The 24,781-nt window shown below is 47.5% G+C and overlaps 1 protein-coding gene and 1 long non-coding RNA gene across 2 annotated transcripts; one reads left to right on the forward strand and one right to left on the reverse strand.

The window, feature by feature from the left end:
- The first annotated feature begins 8,089 nt into the window (after positions 1-8,089).
- LOC123069211 (protein trichome birefringence-like 38) lies at positions 8,090-11,268 on the forward strand. Its single transcript, XM_044491999.1, has 5 exons — positions 8,090-8,554; positions 8,646-8,829; positions 10,048-10,223; positions 10,327-10,485; positions 10,716-11,268. Exons 1-5 carry the CDS (start codon positions 8,250-8,252, stop codon positions 11,020-11,022), a joined length of 1,131 nt encoding a protein of 376 aa, XP_044347934.1. The 5' UTR covers positions 8,090-8,249; the 3' UTR covers positions 11,023-11,268.
- Positions 11,269-18,446: 7,178 nt separating this feature from the next.
- LOC123069213 (uncharacterized) lies at positions 18,447-22,739 on the reverse strand. The gene is made up of 3 exons (XR_006432355.1): positions 22,369-22,739; positions 22,184-22,277; positions 18,447-18,462 (listed from the first exon to the last, which is right to left on the reverse strand). It is a non-coding gene; the product is annotated as an uncharacterized lncRNA (long non-coding RNA).
- Between the last annotated feature and the right edge of the window lie 2,042 nt (positions 22,740-24,781).

Genomic DNA, 24,781 nt, shown 5'->3' on the forward strand with positions numbered 1-24,781 from the left:
AGGCATAAGTTCAACCCATCGGGGCATTTTTACGAATCTATACAACCATCAACCAAGCAAAAGATACGAGTTCAAAAGCAGAGTATCGGAGTCAAAGCAGATGATACAATTTACCGAAGGTATTATGTATCAGGGGAAAACTCACAAGACTTTGGATGTGAAGGACATTGTTGGATAACAACCCAGCACTGGATCTGGCGATTCATGACAGAGTTGATGTGAGTATCGGTAATCAATCAGATGAAGAAGGGGATGCAAAGGCATCGGCTTATAGAAACGTCTGAATGATTCGATGCATGGATACAAAGGAAATTATGATTTCAAGACGAAGGATCAGAAGCAGAGGCTCTGATCAAAAGATGTATAAGTTGAATAGACTTAGAGGTGTACCCGATCAAATCTGGATTGGGCAAGAACCAGCTCATATCTGGAAGGATGTCTAAGCCGGAAAGAAATTTTCGAAAGATTAATTGATGATTGTGAGTAATCGCACACACGCTGTTTCCATAGGAACAGAATGACAATCACAAAGAATTCTAAAGAATATTGCTAGACATATGGAATTAATCCTAATGCAAGCAGGCAAGGAGAATCAAGAGCAATAGGCTACAGAGGAATTTGAAAGATCAGATAGCCTTTTCAGGTATTTTGGAAAGCAAATGAACAACTAGGGATGAACGAACCCCCGTTAAGTGAATTATCCGCAGTTCGAAAAGAAGCTGCAAAGGAGAAGGCACAAAGGATTCTCGGAACAACGGAGAGTACTAGTGGTATCTTGTAATAACAGGAGCAACTAGGGATGAAGGTACAAGCGGCAAGGATGTTATTCAGGGGGATTATCGAAGGTAGGGAATTGCAAAAGCGACGGGCGCAAAGTCTCGAGAGAACATCGGAGAGTATCTTCGAAATCTTCAGGTGCAGCAGGCGATCATTTGTAATAAGGGGCTCTCCGGGAGGAAGTAGATACGTGACCCTAATGTTAAAGTTAGCAAAATTGTTTAACCCGAATAGAAGAGATGTCAGAGTCCCAGAGTATAGACGAGGAGTAAAAGATCCTAATACCACCCAATGGCAATGTGGGGCCATAAGCCGCACAACCATGTTAGTAAAAGTTTTGTAAAGTCTAGACTCGACTTCGGCCAAGGAGTGTGGAAGGGGGATTCCTACAGGCAGTCGGCTCTGATACCAACTTGTGACGCCCTCGATTCAATCGTACACTAATCATACACGCAAATGTGTACGATCAAGATCAAGGACTCACGGGAAGATATCACAACACAACTCTAGACACAAATTAAAATAATACAAGCTTTATATTACAAGCCAGGGGCCTCGAGGGCTCGAATACATTAGCTCGAAAACACAAGAGTCAGCGGAAGCAACAATATCTGAGTACAGACATAGGTTAGACAAGTTGCCTTAAGAAGGCTAGCACAACAGCAGCAACGATCGAAAAGGCAAGGCCTCCTGCCTGGGAGCCTCCTAACTACTCCTGGTCGTCGGCGGCCTGCACGTAGTAGTAGGCACCCTCGGGGTAGTAGTAGTCGTCGGTGGTGTCGTCTGGATCCTGGGCTCCACCATCTGGTTGCGACAACCAAAAAGAAGAAGGAAGGGGGAAAAGGGGAAGCAAAGCAACCGTGAGCACTCATCCAAAGTACTCGCAAGCAAGGATCTACACTACATATGCAACATTATCAAAGGAAGGTTGTACGTGTGGACTGGGCTACAGAAATGCCAGAATAGAGAGAAGGCCTAGTCCTATCGAAGACTAGCATCTTCTGGAAACCACCATCTTGCAGCAACCGGAGGGAGTAGAGTAGCATAAAGTAAAGTAGTAGAAGTGTTATCAACCTCGGCCAGAGATCCTTTCTCGACTCCCTGCGAGAAAGCAATCCCAGAGCCATACTATCCAGTTATCATCACAATTCAATTCTCATCACCATCCAATTTTCATCACAAGTATCCAGTTCTAGTTGTATCGATCGGGATACAACTCCAAGTGTCCGTTACCGTAGGACAGGCTATGCATAGATGTTTCTTCCCTGCAGGGGTGCACCAACTTACCCACCACGCTCGATTAACTCCGGCCGGACACACTTTCCTGGGTCATGCCCGGCCTCGGCCAAACAATACGCCGCAACCCGACCTAGGCTTAATAGAGAGGTCAGCACGCCAGACTAAACCTATGCCCCCAGGGGTCATGGGCCATCTCCCCGGGAACTCCTGCACGTTGCGTACGCGGCCGGTGAGCAGACCTAGCTACCTCCTTGAAAAAGGTAGGTGCTTACCAGTCCAACCCGGCGCGCGCCGCTCAGTCGCTGACGTCTATTAAGCTTCGGCTGATGTATAAGACGTAGAACGCCCATACTATGCCCACGTGATGGTTAGTGCTATCAGGCCAGAGGCCCCTCGGATCAAATATCCAAATCGTGGTGGATTAGGAGCACGCGGTAACAAGCAGAGACTCACGAAAGATGTGACCCCGTTGCCCCGTCTCGAGGACTTGCGGCAAGGGCTAGGAATGCCCGGCCACGCCTCGTAATTATCTCGCGGGCACCTTCCAGGTCAACCCGACTCCACATCACTCGCGGGTACCCCTCAGGGTCAACCCGCCTTTCCAAGTAACAGCTGTAAAGTCCAAGTATCCGTGTGTCCAAAACATTAAGGGGAAAACCCGAGGAATCACCCCCAGTGAATTCCACTCGATGTAATCATCAAGGTGAACGTAAGAGGAATCACCCCCGAGGTTCACACTTGAGGGGTTGCACGACAGAGTCGTATCGGAAGTGGTTAAAGAGGAAATCACCCTCGATGACCACGACCGAGTAACTACACTACAGGGTTAACATCAGAAGTGCTGTAGAGGTGTCACCCTCGGCACTCGATAGTAACCTAGTAGTGTCGAGCAACTAAGGGGAAAGTGATGTGCAGTGCCGGGGTCTGGTCTTCGATCCCGTTGATCGGGTCTTCTATGATGAAGCAGGGGCAACAAGGACAAGGTGGGGGGTCACTGATGGATCACTAACCAACCTATACTAAGCAGTTTAGGATAAGCAGGTAGGTAACAATAGCAGGTTACAATAAACAGGCTATGCAGCAGAATAGGAGCAAACAATAATAGTAACAAAATCTAATGCAAGCATGAGAGAATGGAATGGGCGATATCGGGATGATCAAAGGGGGGGCTTGCCTGGTTGCTCTGGCAAGAAGGGGTCATCGTCAACGTAGTCGATCACAGGGGCGGCATCGGTCTCGGGGTCTACCGGAGAGAAGAGGGCAAGAAACAGTAAATATAAAGCAGGCATAGCATCACAAAGCATAACATGGCAATAAGCTGTGCCGGGTGTGACCTAATGTAAGGCTACACGATATAGGAGAGGGGGAAAACCAACCGGGAATGTATTCCCGGTTCCGGACCTGTGTCAGACAAATGACCGGAGGGGGAATGTTCCATGTTCAGATAGTTAGAGGCATCTGACAGGTAAACGGACCGTGCATCCGGATTCGTTGGATTTTACTAAGCAACTTTCATGTAGAAAACATTTTCATCCGAGCTACGGTTTATTTTCTATGATTATTCAAAGTTTTAAACATATTCTGGATTTATTTATTTTAACAGAAATGGAAAATGACGTCAGCATGACGTAGGAGTGACATCAGCAGTCAACAGTCCGGTTGACTGGTCAAAACTGACACGGGGGACCCACCTGTCATTGACAGGGGGCTAACAATGGGTTATTTTAATTGAACAGGGGTTAGTTAGCAGTTGGCCCCCACATGTCAGTGACTAATTAGTCTAACAAGTTAATTTTACTTATAAAAACGTTTAATTAGCCTAATTATGGGTGTGGGCCCCATTAGTCAGTGGTTGGGGGAATAGCATCCCGCGTTGACCATGGTCAACGCGGTCAAACACAGGCGCAGGGGCCCACTGTCAGCGGCACTGGGCGGGACCCACCGCTGCCAGGTCAGCGTGGCGGCCGGAGCAACACCGGCGGCCATTTCCTGCGGCGGCGCGGCTCGGGATCCACCGGAAAATGGCCATAGGCCATCATTTTGGACGCGGATGGCCGCGTTCGAACGTGCACGAGACGGCGCATCCAGCGGTGGCACTAGCACGACCGGAGATGGACTAAAATGACGGCGGCGAGCAGCGAGGCGGACGCCGGAGATCGGGCGGCGACGGAAACAGAGCTAGAGGGCGCAGGGAGACGAGCTAGAGGCTCGGGCGGCACCAGGGAGACGCCCTGAGCACGCTCGTGTGCTCGGATGAGCATGACGACGCCCACAGCGACGACGGTGTGCTATGCGGCGGAGCTGAGCTCGGCCATGGCGGCGCGGTGGCTACGGGGGCGCACGAGTCCAGGGGAGCGAGGTAAGGGGAATAGGGGCTCACCGTGCGGCGCAAGAAAGGCCCGTGGTAGTTTAGGAGCAGCAGGAGTCTACGGTGTTCGTCGGGGAAGAAGGGGATCGCCGGCAACCCGAGGAAGACGACGACGTGGTCGGCAACGCAGAGCTCCTCGGCTCCTTCCAGCGGCTTCAGAAGATGCGGCAGTCCACGGCGATGCCGAGGAGCACGGCCAGGCCGCGTCGAAGGCACGGTGGCCGCGGAGATGACGAAGACGCGGCGGCGATGGCGCTCGGAGCAGATGGAGAGAGCTCGAGAGGGGATCTGGTGGGGAGAGGCAGAGGCAGAGAGGAGTGGGAGTGGCCGTAGGTGAGGGGAGGGGTACTCAAGGCGTCAGGGCGTGGAGGCCTTATCCTCCCCGCGGCGCCTGTAGCAGCGTGGCCGACGAGGTGGGTTCGGCGGCGACGGGCGCGCTGTAGCGACTCGGGTCGTGGAACAGTGCGAGGGGGGAGACGACCGGGGAGGGGGAGTGGGCTGGCCAGCTGGAGTGGGCTGGCCCAGGTGGGTGTAGTCCAGGGAGGAGGGGGGTTGCCCTCTCTCTCTCCCTTTTCCTTTTCTGTTAGTTTTCCTTTTTATTTATTTTCAGCAGCTTATGCATTTTCCTTTTTACCAATAATGACTTTGCAAAATTATGCCACTGACCAAAACAATTTCAAAGAATTAAAGTGCACTGCTACAAAAAGGATGGGAGGCTTTTGGAATAGTTGCCAATTTTATAAATTAAAAAGGGCATTTAATTTATTGCTTTGGTCACTGTTTTAAGTAGTTTAGGCCACTTAAACCCTTTGCAAAAATGTTGGCTCACCACCAATATTAGTTGTGGAATATTTGGCACATGATGAACATTTCTGTTTTCATGTTTGATAAATTTTTAATTTCCCTCATAATTTGAATTTGAATTTGACTTTGATTGTTCATCAAGTGATAATTAGCTCAGTAAGCATGGTGACCTGGCACCATTAACAGGGGATTACTGTAGCATGACACTGAGGGTGTTACATCTTCGGAGTTGAAGTCATGCACGTCGGTTAAGTCATTGATAGTGGCTATTAGGTGGGTGGTGGGCGGGGAACGAATTTCTTCGTCGTCCGCCTCCCACTCGGGCCGGACATAGTTTGGCCAGGAATCTCTCGACAAGGAAAGAGACCTTAATGAGTTTAGCACATCTCCTAAAGGAGAGTTCTGAAAAATATCCGTGGCGGTGAATCCATGACGGGTGCCCAATCCGATTCGATAGGCACGTACGCACGCGGTTCGGATCCTGTAGCCGGAGACGAGTCTGTGGGTCCGATGACACCACCCTCACAGGAGGTGGGATCAGTGTTCGGCTCCGACGCCGATGAGTGTGCGACCTCCGTGACGGGGTTCATCCACCCGCCCTCGGAAGGTATGATCTACTCCGGATTGATTCCCGGCGCCACCGCAGGCGCGATCTCCCGAATACTGCCTGACAACAGATTAAAGTCAAGTCCTTCGTGACCGTTCGGCGCACCCGACATGGGCTCGAATCCGTCGAAGATCAAGTCTCCGCGGATGTCGGCAGTATAGTTTAAGCTTCCAAACCTGACCTGATGGCCAGGGGCGTAGCTATCGATCTGCTCCAGATGGCCAAGCGAGTTGGCCCACAGTACGAAGCTGCCGAATACGAAGATCTGTCCGGGAAGGAAAACCTCCCCCTAGACTGCATCCTTGAAGATGATCGAAGGAGCCATCAAGCCTTGCAGCGACGGCACAGTGGAACTCTCAATGAAAGCACCAATGTCGGTGTCAAAACCGGCGGATCTCGGGTAGGGGGTCCCGAACTGTGCGTCTAAGGCTAATGGTAACAGGAGGCAGGGGACACGATGTTTTACCCAGGTTCTGGCCCTCTCTATGGAGGTAATACCCTACTTCCTGCTTGATTGATCTTGATGATATGAGTATTACAAGAGTTGATCTACCACGAGATTGTAGAGGCTAAATCCTAAAAGCTAGCCTATGATTCTGATTGTTGTTGTCCTACGGACTAAACCCTCCGATTTATATAGACACCGGAGGGGGCTAGGGTTACACAGAGTCGGTTACAGAGAATGAAATCTACATATCTGAATATCCAAGCTTGCCTTCCACGCAAAAGAGAGTCCCATCCGGACACGGGAAGAAGTCTTCAATCTTGTATCTTCATAGTCCAACAGTCCGGCCAAAGTATATAGTCCGGCTGTCCGAGGACACCCTTAATTCAGGACTCCCTCAGAGGCCAAGATGAAGACCAGGAAGGCCTACACCATCACCAAGTCGGGGGAGAGCTGGATCGAGAACGGGGAAGGAAGGGACGTGATCACGTGAGAGAAGGAGGGGGCGGAGCCTGCAGCAGCTAGGTTAGCGGCGGCCGCAAACCCTAGCGTGGCGGCGGCTGGAAGAAGAGAAGAGAGATGGGAAGGTGGAGACGGGAAGGTAGGATACAGGCTTGGGCCTTGGGCTCATACGAGGGCAGCTACCAACGAATTACCGACTGAAAACCAGGTGCCAGGTGGTCCCAACAGCCGCAATTAACCACAAGGCTCCAATTCATGGGAGTTTAGTAAATGTACTGATGTAGACCCCTTGTGTTATTTGATACTACTGGAAAGGGTGTCAATTAACGCTTGTGATGCAAGTTTTCGGCGTCAGTTAACAACCTCTGCCTTCGGGGACCAAGCACACACGTATTGTATGAATCTAAGACAGCAGAGCGTATCGTCTACTGATAATTTTGTGATCTGACATGAACTGGTTGTACAGTTTGCACGCATGTGGTCCAACTGCATCGGATCGAGAGGGCAGCCGATATCACATTTGAGTTGATTCCCCCTGCGCCGCTCTGCATGTTCTCGATCTAGGTCTGTGCCTGGATTCTCCTGCTCAGCTGTCACCTAATCTTGTTTGCTCCTTTAAGAGTACTATCCAGCGATGGAGCGAGCGGCTGACAAATTGCGTCTCGTGGCAGGACCAAGGATACATAAAGCAGGAGCAGTGAAAGGTGACTTTCATTCAGATAAAGCGCATGCTACCATTATTTGTCATCGGGAGAAAGAGAACGAATCTCCATCTTGGTCAGGATTAAGGAATGATGGTGTGTCAACAGTTCTAGCAGGAAGGATGAGACGGACGAACTTGGAATAACGTGTGGGAGGAGGATATATTGGCCGGCCTAATATTCCCCCCACCCGATACGCCCAGTTTATACCATTCCATTTTGTTGGTGCCATATGCCATCCCCTTTCCTCTTCGAGTTTCCGAGTAAAAATGGCAGCAAGCTGGTTGGTTTGGCAAGGCAAGAATCTTGAAACAGGATGGGTGTGGTGTTCATCAAAGGATATGTGCTCATTTAATAGTACGTACCTTGTTATCTTTTGGTTTGCAAAACGTATTTTTTGTTGGTGTATCCTTATTACTAGTAATGCATTTGCGTTAGGCTTATTATTAATGGCATTTGCATTAGGCCAAACCTTAACGTCAGTCGATGAACCGAACTGACATTACCTCCTCAAGATCCCTTTTGGGTTGCCTGCACTTACCGGAAGGTTTGATCGTTTACACCATGCATGCGTCGAAACAGCCGTCGATTTGAATCGCCGAATGGGCATCCAGGCCATACGATGGTCCATCGATCCATCCATGGAAAAACAGCAGCACCTACCATTAACGGAGCGCATCTGCCACTGCCAGCACTGCCCGGACGCCTTCCACTTCCACCTACATATACCCGCCCTCTCCTTCACGCTTCCCACTCCTTGGCCGTCACAAGAACCTCCCCGGCCGGCGCGCCCGATCTTCCTCACCACCATTGCCCGTCCGCCGCCTCCTGGGCCGGAGGAGCGACATGAGGCGCCGCACGGTGATCGCCGCGACCATCGTGGCCCTGCTCCTGGTGGCATGCACCGCGGCGGCGGCGGCCGCCGCGCTGACGATCTCCAAGAAAAACCAGCACCGGCCGGCGTCGGAGTCGTCCGGCGGCTCGTGCGACATGTTCGCCGGGGCCTGGTTGGCGGACGAGTCGTACCCGCTCTACGACTCGGCGAGCTGCCCCTTCGTCCGCGGCGAGTTCGACTGCCGCCGGTTCAGCCGCCCCGACAAGCAGTATCTCAAGTACCGGTGGCAGCCCAGCCCGCCCTGCTCCCCGCCCAGGTTCGTAACTGTAATGGCGTCGCCGAAACGACGATTATCGTGAGATCGAATTGCGGCGTTGAGAACTTGAGATGATGGTGTTTGCGCGCAGGTTCGACGGGCTGGCGCTGCTGCGGATGTGGGGCGGCAAGAAGGTGATGTTCGTGGGCGACTCGCTGGCGCTGAACCAGTACGAGTCGCTGCTGTGCATGCTCCACGCGGCGGCGCCCGACGCCCGGGCCACCGTCTCGCCGCGCTCCGGGAGGATCGACCCGGCGACCACCGTCACGTTCGATGTACGTGCCGACGCATTCTTCCTTCCTTCTCTGCCCCGCTGTTCTTTCGTCGGTTTCCTTTCTTCCACGTAAGATCGTCCGGTAAAAAAGATGGCGGGTGGGGCTGGGGCCTGGGCGATACAGGCGGCCATGATGAGGTGATCAGCCCAGTGGGGTCTGCCGCCGCGTCGGGTGAAGTGGGAATGGAGGGCTGAGCTTCAAAGACCTACGGCGCGACGGGAGGGACAACTCCGGCGGCTGGACCGCACGCCACCGCATCAATTTCGTGCGCTGCGCTGCGCTGCATGGCCAGCGTGTCCGATGTCGACGAAGCCTCCCTTTGGGTCTCGCGATATACTACAAGTCAACAGGACTAGAAAACGGCAATGCCGGACGAATTTCGGGTTGCTTGCCGCACGTGCGTTTCTTTTCGTTCGTTCTCCTCTGTTTTTTCCCCTCCAGGCCAGATTATATTCTCTGTTTTCTGTTCTTTTCTTCCTTCTTTTTCCTCTGTTTTCTTGTCCTTTTTCTCTCGAGGCAAATTATTTTCACTGTTTATTAACTCTTGGATTAGAACAGAATCTGATAAAGAAAAGAAACAGAATCTCAACGAGCCGGGCATGGCAAGTGCCCCAAGTGAGCTGGCCTAAATGGGCTGTCTGCTCACTGCCGTGCGCTTGCCGGTGCTGCTGTTGCCGGGATGGTGCGATCTACTCCTATGACTTAACCCTATTTAGTTCAGATCTAGCTTGACATGCTCGTGGTGGGTGCTCCCCCCATTTCCATGATTCTATATTGAACTGCTACCACTGACTCTGTTCACTTGAGTCCGGTGGTTCCATCAGCTGTTCTTGTTGCTTGCCGTGTTGCTTGCTGCTACGCGTTTTTGCGTGTTTGTGTCAGACCGTCAGGACCAGAAAAATTGATCTCCCAGTGTACCTCGTTGGCCTTTTGCCGGTGGCCGGCTTCGACGAGTACAACATGATCTGGGCTCTGCGTTGGCGCCATTCAGCGCCGACGCATACAACGAGTCAAGGACACCCACGTGCAGTTCGGTGCTGATCGTGCTGCTGTTTTTATAGTACTACATTGTTAACTATAGGGTGGTGATTGATTGCCTCCTTCCTGCAAGGCCAAATGGGGCCATGAAAAGTTCTGCCCAGCTGTGCCGGACGGTGTTTGGGGGGTTTGATTGATGGCTGGGTGAAGCTGAGAGCTGACGAGGTGTGGTGCACGCAGGAGTACAACGTGACGCTGGTGTACTACCTGTCGCACTACCTGGTGGACATCGTGAGCGAGAAGGCCGGCCGCGTGCTCAAGCTCGACAAGATCGACGAAGGCCGCAACTGGCTCGGCGCCGACGTGCTCGTCTTCGACTCCTGGCACTGGTGGCCGCGCTCCGGCAAGGACCAGCCGTACGACCGGCCTCGTGTCATCTGCTTCTTTTTCAGGCAGGTTATTAATTATGACTCAACTCTGAACTCGCACGGTGTGTGTGTGTGTGTGTCGTTGCTGCAGCTGGGACTACATCCAGGAGGGCAGCCAGGTGGCCAAGGACATGGACCGGACGGCGGCCTTCACCAAGGCGCTCAACACCTGGGCCGGATGGGTGGACGCCAACCTCGTCCAGACCAGCGCCAAGGTCTTCTTCCAGGGCATCTCCCCCTCTCACTACAGGTAATCCAATCTGCCTCGCTACTCCACAATTTCCATGATTTTGCCAACTGAATCCTTCAAAGCAATATGCGGACTATGTAGCCGACATCTCTTGGCCCTCGACTGCTACCACTGAACCACCGAACCACAGCCACACCAACTTGTCCTGAAAATTTCACGTGCTCGTGTGTCGCATCCACATCTATCTATCAATTCTGTAATAAGGTCTCGATGTGGCTGCAATGGTTCAGGGGGCAAGAATGGGGCGCCTCGCCGAGGAAGTCGTGCGCGGGGGAGACGGAGCCGCTGAACAGCACCGGGGGGCCGTACCCCGGCGGGGCGATCCCGCAGCAGGCGGTGATCAGGAACGCCCTCGCCCGCATGGCCAAGCCGGTGTACCTGCTGGACTTCACCTACCTGTCGCAGCTGCGGAAGGACGCGCACCCGGGCAAGTACGGCGGCATGTTCGGCCAGGACTGCACCCACTGGTGCATCGCCGGCCTGCCGGACACCTGGAACATCCTCTTCTACGCCGCGCTCACCGGCCAAGATGCTTGAACTCGTTTGGATATGTATGTGCAGAATATATAGGTCAATAATCAAACCGTATTTGAAGATTTGAAGATAGCACATTGGTTGATAGGGTTGTGAAGATACTTTCTTCCTTTTACTGCAACAAAAGACATAGAGGATGATCACAGTTAAAGAAATAGATATACTAGCATGGTGTGAGTAGTCAAGGAGGGCATGATTGTTAAGTGATTTGTACTTATATAAAAATGTAGATTGTTTTGGCAAATCCCACATTTGGCTCTTCTTTCCAGATTTACAGCAGTTACGACAAGTTATCTAATATCCCTTATAATTAAATAGTTAAATGGTGACTCATTAGGTTTAAACTCATCTCTACTACTCTTCGTCATACAATGTAAGACGTTTTTGCAAGCTACTTCTTCCGTCCCATAATATAAGAACGCTTGGGAGGGAGGAAGTATATTTTTTTTTTGCGGGATGGGAGGGAGGAAGTATTTACATAAAAGATTATAAGCAACACAATAAATAAGGCACTTAGGGAGACCTCACACATGTCACTACATCTAACATAAACTAATCAGCAAGCGGTCATCTCACTCGTGTTTGGGAAGGGAAAGTATTTTATAAGTAAACGGTAGTACACACTAACAAAAGTACATGGCAGTACACCGGTTGGGAAGCTTGAAGAAGCGTTTGGTTTGATTTTTTTTAATTTTATTTGTGTTTTTTTCGGCTGGGTTACTGTCCAATTTTTCTTCTTTCTTTTTTTTTATTTTTATCTTTTCAATGCATGAACTTTATCAAATTCATGAAGTTTTAAATTCCGTGGATTTTTTAAATTTAAAATAGTTTTAAATTCATGAAGTTTTCTCAATTTCGTGATTTTTTTCAAAACATGTGAATTTTATTTCAAATCCATGAATTCATTTTCAAATGCACGAATATATTCAAGTCGATTTTTTTTGCGGGATGGGAGGGAGGAAGTATTTACATAAAAGATTATAAGCAACACAATAAATAAGGCACTTAGGGAGACCTCACACATGTCACTACATCTAACATAAACTAATCAGCAAGCGGTCATCTCACTCGTGTTTGGGAAGGGAAAGTATTTTATAAGTAAACGGTAGTACACACTAACAAAAGTACATGGCAGTACACCGGTTGGGAAGCTTGAAGAAGCGTTTGGTTTGATTTTTTTTAATTTTATTTGTGTTTTTTTCGGCTGGGTTACTGTCCAATTTTTATTTTTTTTATTTTTATCTTTTCAATGCATGAACTTTATCAAATTCATGAAGTTTTAAATTCCGTGGATTTTTTAAATTTAAAATAGTTTTAAATTCATGAAGTTTTCTCAATTTCGTGATTTTTTTCAAAACATGTGAATTTTATTTCAAATCCATGAATTCATTTTCAAATGCACGAATATATTCAAGTCGATTTTTTTTGCGGGATGGGAGGGAGGAAGTATTTGCATAAAAGATTATAAGCAACACAATAAATAAGGCACTTAGGGAGACCTCACACATGTCACTACATCTAACATAAACTAATCAGCAAGCGGTCATCTCACTCGTGTTTGGGAAGGGAAAGTATTTTATAAGTAAACGGTAGTACACACTAACAAAAGTACATGGCAGTACACCGGTTGGGAAGCTTGAAGAAGCGTTTGGTTTGATTTTTTTTAATTTTATTTGTGTTTTTTTCGGCTGGGTTACTGTCCAATTTTTCTTCTTTCTTTTTTTTTCATTTTTATCTTTTCAATGCATGAACTTTATCAAATTCATGAAGTTTTAAATTCCGTGGATTTTTTAAATTTAAAATAGTTTTAAATTCATGAAGTTTTCTCAATTTCGTGATTTTTTTCAAAACATGTGAATTTTATTTCAAATCCATGAATTCATTTTCAAATGCACGAATATATTCAAGTCGACGAACTTTTCCAAACCGGTGAACTTTTTTCCAAATTCATGACTTTTTTTCAAAATACGTGATATTTTGAATCTGTAAACATATTTTAAAAATTCTGAATGCTTTTAAAATCTGGCATTTTTAAAAATTCGTGACTATTTTTCAAGATTGATGAACTATTTTGATATTCTTGATTTTTTTTTGAAAAATGTGAACTTTTTCTTATTTGTGAACTGTTTTCATCCGTGAACATTTTCGAATTCGTGAACTTGTCTGATTTTGATATTTTGAATTCAGAAATTTTGCTCGCCGGAAGTCAATGGTTTACCTTTTTTTCTTTCCAAAAGTCAATAGTCAAATTGATTCACAACACGTCCTACTTTTTTCAGTATTCTTTTCCTATCGGTGAACTGATCAATGAAATAGGAACTGATCTAGCAAAAATGTATAAGAACAAAGAAATAACAGCCACCGAGTGGGTTGTTTAGATGTAGCCCACTAAGTCACATAGTGGGCGTGAGTTGGAGGAATTGACGCTGAAGGCGGCAAACAGGCGCTCTTGTTATTTAGCTGTAAAATAATTTCGTTCAATTTTCTAAAAAGAAAGTAATTTCGTTGCATGGACTAAATAAAATAATTTCATTGCAGTGCCATGGTGGCGTAATGTCCTTTTTTGCATCGATATTAATTCCATCTTTTTTTTAGGCAAACTCGCAAGCTTTATTATAACGTCGCCACATTTACAAGAACGAATAAAAGATTACCGGGATGGCCTAACCAAGTATGCAGGCCAACCCCTAAAGAGAGTGCATGCTTGGCGAGATTGTATGCCTTGAATCCTAAATTCATGTCTAAATAAACAAGAAATTAAGGTACTAGTTCTACCTGTGATTTCATGTGCGATTCATCCATACGTCGCTACAGGGCGCTCCCTAATTACTTCAATTGCCACCTTGCAATCAGATTTTTTTTCAATTGCCACATTGCAATAAGATACCATTGAAATCTTGGTGATATATAAGTCATGTGCAACGCCAAGGCCCCCCTTGTCGCTAAGATTTCTATTTCGTTGAACATGCTAAGATTTCTATTTGTAATCAATATAATTAAACGACACCACCGAAGCTCCTTGGTACACCATCGATTGATCTCTACAAATAGCAGCTACAGCCCCGCTGCCCCCTGCCCTGGCCACCGCTGCATCAACATTGATTTTTGCATGACCATCCTCAGGTGGTAGCCAATGCCTTGGCCTTGTGGTCGACGAGGAAGCAGATCAGGTTGCTTCAGCTTCTGAAGAATTTATCGCGTCGAGATTTTTGGGACTAGATAAAAGGTTAATAGGTTTCGACGAACATTTCTTTACAATAAAACCGGAAAAAAAGACGAGCAGGAAGCACATTTTCTCCTCACTTTTTTCCATTTCTGAGAGGCATGGCTGTGCCTATCGCGAAAACAAATTTGTGCGTCCAGGCAAAGCAAATATGTGCCACTTGCTGAAGGAATTTTTTTTCTTTACGTGAGAGGCACAGTTATGCCTCTCGCGAGGAAAAAACGTATTTTTGAGCACAACTGTGCTTATTGCGGAAGCAAAACTGCGCCTCTATGTAAAGCACATTTGTGCATTTCGTCTCTTCCTAGAGGCACTATGCCTCTATATCGACATGCACAACTGTCCCTTTTGCGAAAGCAATCTATGATTCCACGAGAAGCAAATCTGTGCCTTTTGTGGAAGAAAAAAAATATTTTTGAGCACATGTTTTTTAAAAATTGTTCAAATCCTAGAAAAAATCGTGCAAAAACATAAAAGCGGAAAAAAACTTAAAAACTTCTAAATGCCGAAAAAGTGTGCAGATTTTTTAAAAAAAAATCCCGAGAGAGCACCCACAGGACACGTGATGGCGGCTGAGAGCTCAGACCACCAAAGTGACCCTTGAGGGGCTATCCCAAGGGGTACCTCTTTTTTAAAAAAAAATAGGATACCTCTTAGTTAGTTGCTCTGTAAGACGAAGTTGCCATTACCGTTTTCTCCACTGAAGAAGGCTAATTGTGCTTCTTCTTTTTTTGATGCGAGTAAGGCTAATTGTGCTTCGTGTGGGTACACAAGCAGTTTAGCATAAACTGCATCATGATAAGATTGTTCATATTCTCAAACAAAAAAGGAAAAAAAATAGTTTATTCATCACAAAACGATGAACAGAGCTGAACGGTGGGTAAAAGAAAACAGAACCATGCAGGCGTCGATATTCCCATAGACCGATAGACGACACGTTTGCTTACTGACGCATGGCCTTGAGAATAGGCGGGTGCCCGTAAGGGCCCCAGAGCCAACCGGCGGGGATGCGCTCATAGATTTTTTGTCGAAAGAGACTCTCTGCCCACTAAAATTAACAAAAGAGACCCCTTGCGGACGAAATTGACAAAAGAGACCCCCTCACAAGTGGCGGCAGGCGCGGCAGGCGACACGTGTCACCTGCCGCCACGCCATGAGGCGGCGGGCCCGGCCGCCACAACAGGAGGCGGCAGCCCGGTGTATTACGGTGTGTGCACAGGGCAGCACAGGCCAGCGTGCCGGGACGGAACGGGTCGCGCCTGGTGGGCCCGGCCGCCACCGGGTGAGGCGGCCGCCGCTGCCGCTGTCGCTACCCGGCCGACAAGGCCTGCTGCGTGCGGGCCCAGAAGGTGGGCCACGCCGCCACCAGCCGAGGCGGCCTGTCCTGTGCTGTTGCACCCGCGACAGTGCGCAGATGGCGCTGATTTTAAGACGCAACAGTGCGCAGACGGCGCTAATTTTAAGGCGCGACAGTGACGGCTGTGACTCCGACGCGCGGGAATATGGACGCTTTTGGTTCTTTCGCACGGGAATCAATCCTGCCTTTGCTTCTTTTGCCTCAGCGGATGCGATGGCACTGGGAATCCGAGGCTACGGGAAGCTGTTGTGCCGACACTACAGGGATCGTAAATATCCCCGCTTAATTTTCTCGCCATCATTTATCGTCTGAGCTTATAAAATGAGACACCGAGGCTCTCGTCTAGCCATCCTCGAAATCGGCAGTGCGCAAAGTGTGTAACACATTTTTTCAGTCGGTATGAGTTTGCCTTGCTCGGATCAAAGCATTAGGCCGAGGAAAATGAAGAATGCAAGTTTGCCTCCGGGGGTGGCAGTCCTGCGATGGTGGTGTGGCGATCTTTGCAAGGTGAAGGAGGTTACGGATTTTTCAGATTGGTTGGGCATGAAGTTTTTCATGTGCGCCAATTATGAGGAAGATCCACCCATAGCTATTTCAGAGTACGACAAGCCTCCGGTATGCTTTAACCATCACGAATAGATATTGTTGGTATTTTCATTGATTCTTTAGTAACATTCTTGTTTCTTGTTGTAGTCTCCTCCGCCTCTGTGCATGTACTATCGTTGGATTGACACGGAGAAGCCGGCTTGGGCAGTGACTGAGATTCGTGAAAGAAGTCGCCGTGCGTGGAATAGTTTATTTGCGGAAGAGCGACGCGAGAAGGCGGAAGCTGAGGAGAAAGCAGAGCAAGAGAGAGAGAGTTAAAAGAATACTATGCGGAGCAACACCGTTTTTTTAGGAAATGGGAAAGAAAAACAGGGAAGAGGCTCGTCGCATGGAGGAGCAGGAACGACAACGAAAGGAGGCTCGTGAGGCTGAGAGGCAGAGAAAGAAAGAAAGGGCTTGTGAGGCCAAGGCAGCAGAAGAAGCTGGCGATGAAAAAGGAAAATATCCACGCTGGACTCAGTAGATTCCTGTGGTAGTATTTTAAATTTCGCAATCATTTGTATCTTTATTTCTGCACTTTAATGTAGCTTTATTTCAGGAGTTAAATGTAGGTTTATTCCTACAATGTATCTTATTTTCAGTTGTGTCGTGTTGTAATGGAAAAAAATATAGTTTAAGAATAAAGTAGTGGCATTTTCTTTCCCTCCACTAATATCGAACATCGTGCAACAACTACAAAATAAAATTAAGATAGAACATAATGCCCTACAATAAGAGAGTACAAACTAATAATGCAAGTACATCCGAATTAAACGGTAGAACTGGAATAAAGCTACATGAAGGCATCATCATCATCCTCCATCGATGCAGAACTCTTGCCCTTCGAGGATGTAGAACTCTTACCCTTGGACGATGCAGAACTCTTGCTCTTCGAGGATACAGTACTCTTGCCCTTAGACGATGCAGAACTCTTGCCCTTTGATGATGCAGCACCCGGAAGCGGCGGCATGAAGATATCATCTTCATCCTCGCTCTCCTCAGTCCATAAAAATGGATGATTTTCTACTGTCCTTCTGAAAGTTTCACTCTTCGGCTCCACTACATTCTTCCACCTTGCACGCAACCTAAGAAGTTCTTTACGTACCTCCTCATAGGTCCTTTCAGGCCACCCAGACCTACGTAATTGGTGAGCCAACTCATTCATTATGGTGTCACTACCGGTGAGTTCGTCCCATGGAACTATCCTATTGTCCATCCTGAAATCGGTAGCTAGCCTCAGAAGAGTCCTGCTCATCCCAGGGTGAAAACTACGATCGAAAGGATAATGAGACATCTCGACTACACTACACTCGAATGCTTATCCACCTCTGTCTGAAGGGGGTTTTACAGGTAGAGAGGAGAAAATGGCGGGAAAGAACGAGTGCAGTATGACAGGAAAGGGTTGGCGGGAACATATGGCGGGAAACGAGTGGCGGGAAGATATGGCGGGAAGGGGTTGGCGGGAAACGGGTGGCAGAACATATGGAGGGAAAGCGTTGCCTGAAAATATATTTTTTCAATGTCTAAGACGGGCAATGGTTGCACAGTATTCATCAGCCAAAATATTAAAAAAAATGCATTTCGGCCTAACATAAGCAAAAGAGTGGAGCGGGATAGTATGGCGGGAGATATAGGCGGGAAAAATTGTTCCTGACTGGTGCATTTTTATTTCAGCAAACATAGATGTTCAAATCGAAAAGTCTTATACAGACATATGTAGATACAATGGGTCGCGCACATGCATAGATGAACCACCCTACTTTACGACGACCACCTGGCCTTTCCTTACGACCGGAAGGCGACAAGCGATTAGGTGGCCGGGTCACAGAAAGACCGCGGCCGTACTCCAATTCGGCTTCATGTGTCTGCGAGTCCTGCGTAGGTGGTGGAGTCGCGAATCCTTGTTATGAACCTGAAGCGTAATTGTAGGCGTATGGTTGTGACTCCGCGGGGATAAAAGATGGGCCAATAACGTCCCCTCCGAAGAACTCTGTAACTAATGATGTAACCGTGTCGCCAAGATCATGTGATGCTCCCCGGAGGCCTGTGTTGACGCCATGATCATGTGATGCTCCCCGGAGGCCTGTGTTGACGCCGCGTTGGGTGTTCTCATCGCCCCAATTAACATCAGGTGTGTCCTGCACATAGAAACATTTTAAACAAACTATTAGAGGATAATATATGATATCATTGTAAATGCATTGAAATGTAAACATGACTACCCGAGCATATCCCTCTCCTATACTGTCTGGCCATTGTACATGGTGCTGGTTTAAATCTGGTACACGAGTCTCCTCGGGCATGGGGATCCCTCGCGTGGAGAGATACGGCTGAGATCCCTCACGTTGGGTGTATGCATCATATCCTGTGTACGCATATGGGTTAGGGGAAAGAAACTGCTCGGGCTTCGAATCCAAGCCCGTGCCATGGTCCTGAGATGTCTGCCCCTGACGAAGCTGCATCGAAGAAGAGCGATGCAGTGGCAGAGATGAGTCATGTCGTGGCAATGTCGTTCTAGTACTCGGACCCTCCCCCCATTGCTCATGGCTCGTACGCGCCTCGCTCGGTCTGGACGACGGTGCCGCACTCGGTCTGGCTGACCTCGCTACCGGCATGTATGCTCCAGTGGCAACGTCGTCGCCTCTACCGCATATGAACTTCTTTGCCACGAATTGTTGCAGAAGTTTCTGGAATGTCTTGCAATATGGGCCCTGGGCCGGCATGCTATCCATAGCCATCTGCCCTACTTCGTTGACATTTTCAAGCTGAACAATATTTGGATGTTATTTTTGAACAGCAGCCGCCCGGAGCACATGACTGCAAGGGTAGCCCTCAAGCTTGGGCTTGTTACAAGTGCACTCACAGGAGGTTGAGCCAAGGGTGACAGCTTGCTTTTTTGATCCTCTGTGGTGACCCTTAACGTACTTGGCTCGCACATTGACCTCCCACTTATTCCTAAGTGCGTCCACTTTCCTGCAGCCATGACTTTGGGACTTCTTTGCTTTCTCGTCCAGATGTCTTTGCATCTTTTCGGACCATGGCTTGTTCAATTCAACTTGTGCTTTGGCGACGGTGACCCTGTCTGCAAAGTATGACAGGGTCCGGTTCCAAGTTTCTTCAATTAGGGCTGTGATAGGCAGTGCTTGCACCCCTTTAAGAACACCATTGTACACCTCTGACATGTTGCTGGTCATTATTCCATACCGAGCCCCGGTGTCGTGAGCCTACGCCCACTTCTCCAAATGAGGGCAATTCTCTGTGATCCACTGGCTCAAATTTATGGCCGTCCTACGACCCCTCCGGTCTTCTCTCTGCGGCAAGGCCGCACGGTCGATCTCACCATTGATACCTGCCCATATCGCATTCATTTTGGCTTCATTTTTTTGCATGCACATCCTCTTGAATAACTTGAACCAATCCTTGTTTTTGAATTTGGAGTAAAAGTTTGCTGCCAAATGCCTCATGCACCACCTTCCCTCTAGATCGGGCCAGCCCCACTCTTCTTCCGACGCCTTAATTATTTCAAGAGCGCTTAATAATCCAGTGTTGCGATCAGAAATGATGCAAACACCTTTACGCTCTTTCACGACACCAATCTTCATGCAGCTCAGGAACCACAACCAGCTATCTTTGTTCTCGCTCTCGACCAATGCATATGCAATAGGAAGAAGCTGATTATTTGCATCCGCTGCAATCGCCACCAATAGTGTGCCCTTGTACTTTCCAGTGAGAAAGGTACCATCAACAGATAATACCGGGCGACAGTGCCTGAAGGCTTGTATAGTCTGGGCGAATGCCCAGAATAAGCGGTCCAGGATTAGCTCACCCGGGTTCATTGGGTTTGGATGTTCTCTCCGCCAAACTTGAGTCCCCCTATTAGCACTTGCTATTTGATGAAGCATTCTAGGGGCATAAGAATATGCCTCCTCATAGGTAACATACAAGTTTTTGAATATATTTTCCTTCGCACGCCTAGCCTTGTTGTAGCTAACAGGGAATCCAATTAGATCCTCTGCATCTTTTTGCAGAGCCGTAACACTAATGTTGAGACTTCCCTGCACAATTGTTTCCATCGTCTGTGCCACAAATTTTGCTGTCACATTGCAGTGATCTGAAAGAGTCCCAGTTTGCTCACAGGTATGCTCCACTATTTTTGTGATATGCCATGACTGACATACCCCAGGCTTCAGTCTAGCGAGAACTCTTCCGCGGCAACCTTTCGCGGTGTGGATGCATATGACCTTCAACTCTTTTTTATCAGACTGCTTCACTCTATGCTGGCGGTGGATGCCGATTGCATAGCTACCCATTGCCTGGTAAGCAGACTTCTTATCTGGGAAAACTTGCCCAACCTCCAGGCTTCCCGCTTCTAGGCCAGAAGCAGAGTGAAATTCGTTGGTGATGCTCATATCCTGTAAAAACCCAGGTTGCAGTGCCGCCGCGACCGCCCTCTGAGGAGGAACATCTTCTTCTCCGCTTGACTCCGAAGATGCAGAAGAATGATCATCATCATCTAGCGCCTCCGGCAATCCCTCCACGTGTTCGCTCATGTCAACGGCCGCCGACCAATATCCTGTGTCATACACAGGCTGGCCGCCCGTCGGTTCCGATGGGCCGATGCTAGGGGCTGATGTGATGGCCAACTCGACCTCACCACCCCTGCTACTGCATCCGGCAACATCAGTGACTGAAATGAACTCCACATACACCATCGGCTGACCATACATTGAGTTATTGGGATTGCTTGCAAACCTCATGTACGACCCCCACGACCGATCACCTATGACAGGCCGCAAACCCCAACGGGCAACTGTCCCATCATTTCCTCCGTCAACGACGAAGGCCTCCATTGTCATTTTTTTTCCTGCATCACTGGGCCAAACACCGCTCGGATGCACCTTCTAATAGCTGTGTAACCCACTTTGACCATGTCTCTCACCACTACTGTAATCGACTCGCAGAAGGACACATCCACCCCGCATGGACCGTCGCGTAAGACGTTCCCATAGTACACTACTAAATTTTCCATATTACCTAACCAACATACATGTTTACATTTCAAATAATTAGTAACTGAACATTTAGTAACGATGACAACATTTACATATCTTACGACTAAAATAATAACCGTATTTTCGTTATAAATATTCGGTTTGTTTTTAGAATCATTTGCTTAGACTTTAAGGGGTTGTTTGGTTAACGGGTATTTAAAGATCTATTTTTCTCAAACTTGTCTACGAGCGTAACAAACTAAAACTCTGTTTGCTTTTCTCTAACTACCCCAAAAATATCCTAAAATAGTTCTCATAACATGCAAAAACTTAGCTTTTGGAAAAACGACTATTAGTAAAATATGGTTTTCTACATAATTTTCTTACAACAGGTTATGACAAAACTGAGGGTAAGTACTCGCTATCCAAACAACCACTAAACATAATATTACGATAATAACATTTAAATATCATATGAGTAAAATATCTAATTTCTTCCGGCATGATATAATGTTTTTCATATCATATGATAAAATTCATTTATTTACAAATAATAATATTTGCAGCGGCATGACAGTACATCAATGTAAAAAATATTAACAAAATTACGGTGTCATTTTATACCTTAGCTCCAATATGGATGTGCTTGCGAATGCAATTAAGAGTCCAAATAGTTCAAATAAAACTCGTCTACGAGCGTCACAAACTAAAACTCTCTTTTTTCTCTAACGACTATTAGTAAAAACTATTTTTCTTACAACAGGTTATGACAAAACCCATGGTAATTACTCGCTATCCAAACAACCAGTAAACATAATAGTACGATAATAACATTTTAATATCATATGAGTAAAATATTTAATTTCTTTCGGCTTTATATAATTTTTTTCACATCATACGATAACAATCATTTATCCACAAATAATAATATTTGCAGCAGCATGCACATTATTCACAATAGTACATCAATACAAAAAATATTAACAAAATTACAGTGTCATTTTTCACCTTAGCTCCAATATGGATGTGCTTGCGAATGCAATTAAGCGTCAAAATAGTTCCAATAAATATCCGTCGCCAGTACTATATGAACCTCGTCAACCTATTATCACATTAACAACAATATTACACACGGATTTTTCTTCCTGCTAACAAAAGTATGAAAATAGCACTTCCATGTATGTGTTCATCACCTCAAAATGGGACAGCGAAAATGGAAACACAATTTCTTCAATCACGTCTTCTCCTCCTTGTTTGCTACTAAGATGAATTATTTTACCTAATTACATACATCATTAAGTACATTAGCACCTAATCTTAACATATAAAATTTAGATTATTGCGACATAACAAAGTAGGCCTACGGTTTCCTAACTATAGACTTATTAATAAACATACCATATAAAATAACATACCACATGAAATAACATACCGCATGCAATAAACAATTACAGTACAATTTTTTCTTAATTACCGTATTAAGATTTCCCGCATGTCAATACTAATGGACGCACCTAACATTGATGCAACATCTTCAACCTACTATTTCAAAAAATAGTTTAAATGCTACATCTCTCGTCTGAAATTATTTCTAACCTCTAAGCACTACCATCACATAGCTAATAACGAGCTAAAGGACGAACTAATTACCACCCTGCATGCAGAAATAAATAAATGTATTGCAAAGCTCATACCTTGATCTTTAACTTTGTAGTTCACTTCGCTACACAAATCCTACTCCTGAAGCACTAAATGACTCCAAAAATTGATGAAATAATACCTACCTGTGACGCCCCCGATTCAATCGTACACTAATCATGCACGCAAACGTGTACGATCAAGATCAGGGACTCACGGGAAGATATCACAACACAACTCTAAAACATAAATAAGTCATACAAGCATCATAATACAAGCCAGGGGCCTCGAGGGCTCGAATACAAGTACTCGATCATAGACGAGTCAGCGGAAGCAACAATATCTGAGTACAGACATAAGTTAAACAACTTTGCCTTAAGAAGGCTAGCACAAACTGGGATACAGATCGAAAGAGGCGCAGGCCTCCTGCCTGGGATCCTCCTAACTACTCCTGGTCGTCGTCAGCGGGCTGCACGTAGTAGTAGGCACCTCCGGTGTAGTAGGGGTCGTCGTCGACGGTGGCGTCTGGCTCCTGGACTCCAGCATCTGGTTGCGACAACCAGAAAGAAAGGAAAGGGGAAAAAGGGGGGAGAAAGCAACCGTGAGTACTCATCCAAAGTACTCGCAAGCAAGGAACTACACTACATATGCATGGGTATATGTGTAAAGGGCCATATCAGTGGACTGAACTGCAGAATGCCAGAATAAGAGGGGGATAGCTAATCCTGTCGAAGACTACGCTTCTGGCAGCCTCCGTCTTGCAGCATGTAGGAGAGAGTAGATTGAAGTCCTCCAAGTAGCATCTCCAAGTAGCATCTCCAAGTAGCATCTCCAGTAGCATCGCATAGCATAACCTACCCGGCGATCCTCCTCTCGTCGCCCTGTGGAAAAGCGATCACCGGGTTGTCTGTGGAACTTGGAAGGGTGTGTTTTATTAAGTATCCGGTTCTAGTTGTCATAAGGTCAAGGTACAACTCCAAGTCGTCCTGTTACCGAAGATCACGGCTATTCGAATAGATTAACTTCCCTGCAGGGGTGCACCAACTTACCCAGCACGCTCGATCCCATTTGGCCGGACACACTTTCCTGGGTCATGCCCGGCCGCGGAAGATCAACACGTCGCAGCCCCACCTAGGCACAACAGAGAGGCCAGCACGCCGGTCTAAACCTAAGCGCGCAGGGGTCTGGGCCCATCGCCCTGAGCACACCTGCACGTTGCGTGGGCGGCCGAAAGCAGACCTAGCCTAGTGGCGTTCCATGTTCCAATTCCGGCGCGCGCCGCTCCGTCGCTGACGTCTGAAGTGCTTCGGCTGATACCACGACGTCGGGATACCCATAACTACTCCCACGTAGATGGTTAGTGCGTATAGGCTCGTAGCCGACTCAGATCAAATACCAAGATCTCGTTAAGCGTGTTAAGTATCCGCGAACGCCGAACAGGGCCAGGCCCACTTGTCTCCTAGGTAGTCTCAACCTGCCCTGTCGCTCCGCCACCAAGTAACAGTCGGGGGCCGTCGGGAACCCAGGCCCACCTCTACCGGGATGGAGCCACCTGCCCCTTCAGCCCCCAACTCCGAACAGTATCACAGGTAATGTAACAGTGTAAAGTATATAGTATTTGCCCGTGATCACCTCCCGAAGTGATCACAGCCCAGTAGTATAGCATGGCAGACAGACAAGAGTGTAGGGCCATTGATGGAACACTAGCATCCTATACTAAGCATTTAGGATTGCGGGTAAGGTATCAATGACTGTAGCAGCAATGACAGGCTATGCATCAGAACAGGATTAACGGAAAGCAGTAACATGCTACACTACTCTAATGCAAGCAGTATAGAGAAGAGTAGGCGATATCTGGTGATCAAGGGGGGGGCTTGCCTGGTTGCTCTGGCAAGAGAGAGGGGTCGTCAACTCCGTAGTCGAACTGGTCAGCAGCAGCGTCGGTCTCGTAGTCTACCGGAGAGAAGA

The sequence above is a fragment of the Triticum aestivum genome, chromosome 3B (assembly GCF_018294505.1).
Source record: "Triticum aestivum cultivar Chinese Spring chromosome 3B, IWGSC CS RefSeq v2.1, whole genome shotgun sequence".
In the NCBI taxonomy this organism is placed as follows: domain Eukaryota; kingdom Viridiplantae; phylum Streptophyta; class Magnoliopsida; order Poales; family Poaceae; genus Triticum; species Triticum aestivum.

Excerpts from the sequence above, each read along its gene's own strand:
- LOC123069211 (XM_044491999.1), top strand. The coding sequence starts at position 8,250 with ATGAGGCGCCGCACGGTGATCGCCGCGACCATCGTGGCCCTGCTCCTG. Across the intron at positions 8,830-10,047 it reads CGACCACCGTCACGTTCGAT|GAGTACAACGTGACGCTGGT; the intron begins GTACGTGCCGAC and ends TGGTGCACGCAG. Across the intron at positions 10,486-10,715 it reads ATCTCCCCCTCTCACTACAG|GGGGCAAGAATGGGGCGCCT; the intron begins GTAATCCAATCT and ends GCAATGGTTCAG.